The following is an 8,650-nucleotide window of genomic DNA, read 5'->3' as shown; positions in this document are numbered from 1 at the left end:
AAATATTATAATATTTTGTTAATACTTATCAATACTTTGATATGTTTAAATGAATATTAATATCAATTTTAATTTTAAGAATGTCATTTTTATCATTTCATGTCACTAATTTGTTTTATTCATTAGACATTGGTGTCATTTATTTCTTTCGGATATTCTCGCAAGGCCGTCCATTATTTTGAGCTGATAGATTAGAGGGAAGGCAGCTAATCAACAGCAGCCACAGTCCATTCTGGACTTCTTCAATCTTACAATACTCCCATGGACCCGTTCCAGATGGCTCTGTGGTAAGTATGGCGACTTACAATGCTAAATATCGGGTTTTAATACTCGCAGTGGGCACAGCACAGGTAGCCCATTGTATAGCTTTATGCTTAACAACAACAACAAATAAACCATTGAGCCACATTGAGGAGAAAGATTTTGAGGCAACTGTACCCGAGACCCTTGTATTCACAGTACGGAACATTAGGTTAAACCCAGCCCAATGTCATTTTTAATTTATACATTACGACTGTATTTTTCTAATATTCTATTACTCTATCTGTTTAAATGTACACTATACTTCTATTTAAAGTCCTACTAGAGCCTCTTCTTGGTTTCGCCAATGTTATAAGACTTCCTACAAACAGTGCTATCGTTTTACTTTGTTTTTGTAATTAATAACGAAGCTACACAATGGCATTCTGTGCTCTGCCCACCACGGGTATCGAAACCTGGTTTCTAGCGTTGTAAGTCCGCAGACTTGCCGCTGTGCCACTGGGGGTGTTGTGGTCTTAATTACAATTAATTACTCCCAATTTGTTGTATATTCTGGTAGCAGAACAAAATGTTGTCTTATCAGAAATAGTGCTATCGTTTTACTCTGTTGTAGTCGTGAATAACTTAATTAAAATTAAAATTAATCATTCCCCATTTTTTGTATATTCTGGTAGCAGAAGAAAATGTTGTCTTATCAGAAACAGTGCTATCGTTTTACTCTGTTGTAGTCGTGAATAACTTAATTAAAATTAAAATTAATCATTCCCCATTTTTTGTATATTCTGGTAGCAGAAGAAAATGCTATTTTATCACTATGATTGCTACGAGTGTCTGTAAAGTATTAAAAATTCAGAACATAAGATTGTTCTAGATTGTTAAATGAATATCTAAAAGAAGAACATATTATTACTGTATTCTTGTATGAGTTGCTGTCAGTAGGTGATGCCTGGCACTTTTCATTTCCCATACAACAAGACATTGGAACTTTTTTGTCAGCTTGAAAACCTCGATTCAGGCTCCAAATGGCATAAGGCATTGTTGAATCTCCGGTCTTCATTCCACAACATTTCATCTACAAGATCAAAACAAGAAATTCATTATCTACTGGTCGACATCTATACTTAAACTTACCCCATAAAAATCATCAGAATGGCATATCAATGCCAGGTTCGTTCGACTTCAGCTAACCAGTCGCAAAATACTTAAAATTCCATCAAACTTCAGTATTTAAATACGTATTTAAATGTACGAGTAAATTAATTTAAAGTAATCGAAGAAATGGTAACCATTTACAACAAAATATTTACTCGTGTTTTCGCAAAAAAAAGAAAAAAAGTTGAACTGCAAACTAACTTGTTTTCAAACTAAGTTTTTGAAACTAAAGACACATTGTTTATTTAACATACAAAGCCCGACGTCAGGTTTATTATCACAGGTTTTCAAATAATTTCTGTAAGTATAAGAAAAATACACTACATATCTTTAAAAATAAATTTTTTTAGTAAAGCCAGATGAATTCACAAACACTAAAAGGTAAGCTCCATTAATAATAATAAAAAAATCCTTAGAAATAACCGAAGTCTAGTTTTAACTCAGTGGTGGCAAACGCCCCAATTTTAAATTATTATAAATTAATTGTTTGTTTGTTTGTAATTATGCACAAAGCTACACAATGGGCTATCTGTGCTCTACCCACCACTGGTATCGAAAACCGGTTTCTAGCGTTCTAAGTCCGTAGACATACCGCTGTGCCACTGGGGGGCATAACGATAAACATGAAAAATAACAACAACAACAACAAAAAAAAAGAAAATTAACTCATGTCAGAACACACTATCAATAATTCCCTCGACACGTTACGATACTCGCCACCTAGTGTAATTTTCTTATGGCTTATTTTACAACATAAATTATTAAATGTTTAAAATACACAATTCACGGTGTTAACCACAATATTCTGCTTCACAACTAAATACATTTGGTTTGTCCTCACACAATAACTGCTGTAGTTGAGCCGGGGACAGAAGCATCGCTAGGGGTTTAAAAAATTCGAGGCTTGGAATTTTTCGGCATTTCAGTATGGTATCGATCATGGTGTTGTATTATGATTTTTCAAAACACCAACTGGGGATTCGGGGCACAGTCAAGTAGAATCGGGGCATGGGCCCCGTGTGTCAGTGCCTGGAGACGCCTTTGGCCGGGGACGAATTGAACTCGCTAATATGGGCTTAAGACAAAAATACAAAACCCTATAACCAGAACGCTTTCGAAAGGTGAACTTTTATACATCAGGGGTGAACTTGGCTTAAGATTATTTTTTTTTATACATGCAGAAAGTAAACATTACCACAACGAGGACAAATTAGTGTTGAAATTATGAATTTATCTCTAAGATGGAAATAATGATTAATACCCAACTGATGAGTTTATGGCCTCTAATCATTTTCAGTTTTTGATTTTTTTTTACTTTGTTTTAAGGCGTTACACATTTGTAGTTAAACCGGTATAAATAATTGGTTATGTAGAATTATAACCGGACGTTAAAATACTTTTATTGCGAGCTTTCGGCCCACTTACCGAAACCTTCATCGGGCAACAATGCATTGTTGCCCGATGAAGGTTTCGGTAAGAGGGCCGAGAGCTCGCAATAAAAGTATTTTAACGTAGAGAAAAGTCCGTTTATAATTCTACACATTAATTTACCTACGTTAAGTAACAATGTCTTAGTTATATTATTTATTAATTTATTTTTACAACGCTAAAATCGGGGGTTCGATTCCCCTCGGTCGACACAGCAGATAGCCCGATGTGGCTTTGCTATAAGAAAAACACACAAACACATATTAATTTATTTTTAACTTCTGATCTACGTAGATAGTCTGTTGTTATCAGAACCTTGAATAATACGAACTTTGCATTTGAAAACATATTCGTGAGATACTTGTTGAAACACAGGTTTTTAGAATACCTTTAAGTTTATTTTTCAACTGAAGGTCATGGACACCAGGACACGACAAAGTGAGGAAAAATTATATTTTGGTAATTGCGAACTGTAACATCAGAGGACTGTAAAGTTTGTTTAAAAATAATTTCTGGTGATTCTATTAAAAACTGAAATAGAAATTTCATTGCTTTGGATAAAATATTTCCAGTTTTCTCGTTTTTCGTTGACATTATTACAATACCTAACAAAGTTATAATGCAGCAGAATACTTAAAACTAAAACACAAATTACAACAGTGTATTTACTCTGGTGAATGTGGTTTTGTAAACTTACTGGACGAAATATTTAAAAAAAACACCAAAAACAACCGTAAAACTCAGGCAATTAATATAGAATATGGACATGTCTTCTGGCAAAAAATATTTTTAAAACAGCGTTTCCCAAATTAAGGGGCGCCCCCTCCCATCTCCAGAGGGGCGCGAGCGATTAGGGTAGAGTCAATAGAGCAGTAATGCAAAAATAAGCGTTTTAATATATAAATTTATTAATGAAAATAATAATTAATTACTACAACACATGTCTAATGTGTATCCGCGTGTTACATCTCGTCACTTAACTCACTCTTTCACTCATTTAAAATAAGAGGGGGGCGCACAAAAAACTATATTTATTAAAGTGGGGGCGTGGATGACAAAAGTTTGGGAAATGCTGGTTTAAAATTTATAATGGAACGTACTGAATAACACTGACAACATTTATTAACTGAAACCCCCAAACTACCGATATTGCTTCTGTCTTACATTTTTTTGCACCTGGTCCCAAGCTTCTGTGACGGCCGTGTCGTTTCCATACAGTGGTATAGAGTCTAACATCTCCTTCTTCATTTTTTCATCTACCTAAAACAAATACGATTGAAAATTATATTTCCAAAAGTAATCTCAACTTTTTGATATACGTTATGACATTAGAAGTGAGCTCATCATTCAGGGAGAAAAAGTATATGGAAAATATTCCCGTAATTATCAAAATCCAGAATATGTATTGTGTTGTTTTTATATCGGAACGTAAGACCAATGATGTTTTTTAAATGAAGAACTGAATCTTCTTAAGGAAATTGAAAAGTTTGTATGAAGTTATTTCATATTTTTCTTTACAGATTTATTGCAGAACGGTACAAAACTTTTAATAATCACGATTACTCACGACAGTATTTCAATAATTTATGTTTTAATATTGTTGCGTCAGCGAGGTCACGTGACTAGTATCACGCCACCTCTTTCTAAAAATATCCTGTTCCTTCAAGAATGCCTTAGCATTTACTAGATATGTGTTGTATATATAAGACGTTCACAACGTGACGGGACAACAGGGTAATGAGTAATTGAACTGCAGTCAGAGAGAATATTGTTGAGCACGTGAGAAGTTCGTTGAGAATTATAGCGTTTGTTAAAGAGCGACTATTGAAATTAAGTGTATCGTAAAGTTGTATTCGGAAAGAATAAACCAGTTTTATTTAAGAAAGGACCTGGTTAGGGTAAAATGATACTGATAAAGCGTATAGTCGATCTTCAATACACGTAAAGAACCTCATTGTTTGTAAATGATCGGTTATATCTGAATTTAGTAAACAATTCCAATTTTAAGTAACATTAAAATATTGAAGCATATAACATATAACGATTTAATAGAATCGTGTGCAGTAAATATACAAAGAAGAAGAAATATAATAAATTATTATTTATCTGAGAAAGTAAAAAAAAAAAGATGTTCTAAGTAACTTTAGAACCAACCTCGCTTAATGACTCAAGTCTGATGTTCATTAAGAGTGATCAATAATGACGCAGATTGATTCAAAATAACCATTTTACAGACTAAGTATATATTTTCAATGTTAATAAAGTTAGAAACTTTATTTTTAAATACATTACTGATTACAACCAAGGCTAACTGTGTTGGTCTAAGAGAAGTAAAACCCTACAACATTTTTTGTTCTCTTATAAATAATTTGAAATATTTCATTATTTATTGATAAAAGAAGAAGAATTAAAAAGTAACATCTAAAACTATTTTTTAATTTCAAAGTCTCATTCCAGGTTCGAGAAAAAAATTAAACGTTTGTTTCTCTGAAACTCCTGATGGTATTATATAAATAGCTATAATTAATTGTAAAACGTGTTTATGACTGATGTTAGAATTTATTATGAGATTCATTTCCTTTTTTACAAAAATTATAAAATTAATTCAAATCTTCACATCGTAAAAACTTTTCCAGATTATCGTTAAGTAATGCTTTGTTTCTATATTGCTTTCAAATGACAGGATGCTAGCGAAACTTAAATCTAAAACATTAAACTTACCTCATCTCTGAAGACGTAGCCAAGGATTCCGCCGACCAACATAATGATAAAGATGATGAACATGAAGATGAAAAACTACAGAAAAGGCACATTTTATTATTACCAATCTATTTTATTTTAATTTAAGATTTTTGATTAAGTACTATGATTTTCGAAAAAAAAAGAAGAAAATAGAACTAATTATAAAACAAATGTTTTTCAACAGTACATATCATCTCAGTAAAACATATTTATTCAGTTTACCAAGATCGTATTTTTACTTGTTTTTAGTCTTCTTGCATACATAATGTTTGCAATTCTTATATTCTCTATCAAGCTTAAAGACTTTTATTGAATCATCTATATTCTTACGTTAATGAAGTTATGATCCTTCAGCTATTTACACATACGATTAGAACTGTGACACAATTAATATTTTCTAACTGAGAACAAGATTCAGGTTTCGGTCTCTCACTAGAACTACGATGTAATTCAAATATGATTTCATGACTTATGGCTTTAATATGACACAAAAGTCCATTGATTTTATTAATGAATAAATAATTTTACTGCTATTTCAATCCTCTTTTGATATTTAAAATCATTTATTTATTTCAGCCTCCTATCGTCTTCCTCCTGGACGTTCTTAATTAAATCAAACTTACCGTGAGGAGCATGCATTTAACTTCCTTGTAAGACCCCATACATCCGAGGAAAGATATGATGACCACAATAACTCCAGTGGCGATCAGAATCGCAGCTGAACTGACGTACATGTTGCTGCCCATCAGCCGTTCCATGTAGGACTTGTCTGCGAGGATCCATACTCCCACAGAAAACACAACGATACCACATATCTACAGCAAATTGTTGATAGTTACTGTTTCGTGGATTTCTTACGAATCAACCAGGTAAGATTTACAGGTGAATGAGACAGAAAACACACACATTAAAACGTACTACAGGTACATAGCAAATTTAATTTCTTATGCAGTTAGTGAAATTCTTCGTTTAAGAAAATAGCAATTATTATTGCTCATAAATTTCCGAACAGTACTCATGATATTTCGAGATATCACCTAAATGGGCAGTCTGACCAAAACGTTGTCAGCAAGTATGTGGAAGTTAATATGTTTTTTCAATTTGTGTTTTTATTAATCATTTTACACGATATAGGGAAAAGTAAGGTAAGACGGCCCCCTTCAGTAGAACGCTCCCTCCCGTACATAATCAGTTATAACGTTCTTCCTTGTATGTGAATATATATATATATATATATATATATATAACTGTTGTTTACATGACCTCATGCCTAAACACACTGTCCGACGGGCGCACGTGAATCATTAAAGCGCGATTTCAATTTTTGTTTTTGAATAACTACACCTAAATTAAGCACTTTGAGTTTTTTTATGGTTATGAAGTAGCAGGGAATTTCACTATGTTCACTTCAAACATGGAAGAATTATAGAGAGCCGAATATGTCGTACAAGAAAGACAGTTTAGGTTTACAGATTCACGTTGTTTTACTCCATTGTTCTAGCTAATGCGCATGGCACACTTCCTACGAGGAGCAGTAAAATGATGATTCAAGCGGTTTAAATGGTTTTCTAATTGCAGCATGTATTTTAACTTACATTTGTGATGTGTTAAATGAGGTTCATTTAATCCCATATTGAGAGTCCGTTTTATCCGACCTTAAAGGTAAAACGGTCCCCAACCACAATGTTGTTCAGTAACTTAAAAAAAAAGGATTGCGTCCAATTTTGTTTTTAACTAGAAAGCATAGGTATAATAACAAAGGCGTCATTTTAAAACATTTTGCTTTTTATTATATTCATCTGAAGTGGCGAAAATCGTATTCAAAGTTACGGTGCCATCTTGTGTCATCTTCCCTTTCTGGGACTGATTTTTTATTTTTATTTTTACTTTCACCACATATTATTATTATGTTTTTAGTTTCTTTTATTTTCAACTTAAAGTAAATCTACTTTGCATTTATTTAGGTTGGGTTACGTGTAGAAAAGTATTTATAATTACCAAATAATAGGCTTAAATAACTAGATATAGATAACATGTTTTAGACAAACAGATTAATGTTGAGTTATATAGAGTTAAACAGAATATAACAAGTCATCTAAATTGTGAGATCATCTAAAAAAGAAGCAAGTTACAGAACATACAGATCTAATTTCTTGAATTATTATTTTATTTTAATTCTCAGTAGTCTTTTAGTTGCCTTTTTTCTTCTAAAAACTTTGCTGCTCGCTGTAAACATAATATATCCATTTATATTTTATAATAATAAAATATGGATTTATATCAGCTCTACCTTTATTTGGGAAAAACAACCATTATATTGTTAAATTTTACTTTGTTGCTTTCGAACAATCGGGAATTATAAACAGCCAACTACGCAACCAAAAAATATTATTCAATTTCACTGATTTTTTTTTATAACCTCCTAAATAAGGTCTGTAATAAAATATTAATTACTTTTAGAAACCTTACTTACCAGTATAATGAGATTGGCTATAAACATAGCATATTTAATGATCTTGCCACAGCCTTCCACTGTCATCTTGTGTGTGCTAGAAAATATTTGTAAATATATTAAAGTTGATAAAAATATTAGATATTAAATACTCATCTATTCTGTAAACGTTTCTCTGTTTAAATAAATATTTGCAACATTATGCGAATAATAAATAATATAAGTAACAGGATGTTAGGTACAGCTGACGGATGAAGGCTTAACTTAATTTTAGTCGACCGCCACTCTGTTGCTAGGCAACGTGTGTTGTTTATTTACGACTGAAGTCATACAGCCAGTGACGCAGTGTTAGTCGTGATTGCGCAAACTTTAAGAAATATGCAAATAAACGTTTTTAAAGCAAAACGGCATGTTAAAAAGTTATAAAAAATGTATTGTTTATTTATTAATTGTTTGTTGAATTTGGCGCAAAGCTACTCGAGGCTATTTGCGTTAACCGTCCCTAGTTTTTAAGGCAGCAGTCAACACCATCCACCGCCGACTCTTGGGCAAGTTTTTTTCAGCAAATAGTGGAATTGACCATATCATTATAACGCCGCCTAGGCTGAAAGGTCG

At 32.4% G+C, this 8,650-nt stretch overlaps 1 protein-coding gene across 1 annotated transcript in view; it reads right to left on the bottom strand.

Annotated features, from left to right (window-relative positions):
* Positions 1–8,175, bottom strand: part of LOC106467210 (tetraspanin-9-like) — a 31,365-nt gene extending 23,190 nt beyond the window's left edge. The window contains exons 1-5 of the mRNA XM_022395345.1: positions 8,057–8,175; positions 6,207–6,398; positions 5,563–5,637; positions 4,006–4,101; positions 1,162–1,333 (exon numbers count right to left, since the gene is read on the bottom strand). Of these exons, the coding sequence (XP_022251053.1) occupies positions 1,162–1,333; positions 4,006–4,101; positions 5,563–5,637; positions 6,207–6,398; positions 8,057–8,122 (601 nt within the window). The 5' untranslated portion in view covers positions 8,123–8,175. The remainder of the gene's footprint in view (positions 1–1,161; positions 1,334–4,005; positions 4,102–5,562; positions 5,638–6,206; positions 6,399–8,056) is intronic.
* Positions 8,176–8,650: the final 475 nt, after the last annotated feature.

The sequence above is a fragment of the Limulus polyphemus genome, unplaced genomic scaffold (assembly GCF_000517525.1).
Source record: "Limulus polyphemus unplaced genomic scaffold, Limulus_polyphemus-2.1.2 Scaffold2529, whole genome shotgun sequence".
In the NCBI taxonomy this organism is placed as follows: Eukaryota; Metazoa; Arthropoda; class Merostomata; order Xiphosura; family Limulidae; genus Limulus; species Limulus polyphemus.
Note: the sequence above shows the minus strand (reverse complement) of the source record. Positions and strands in the feature narration are given on the sequence as shown.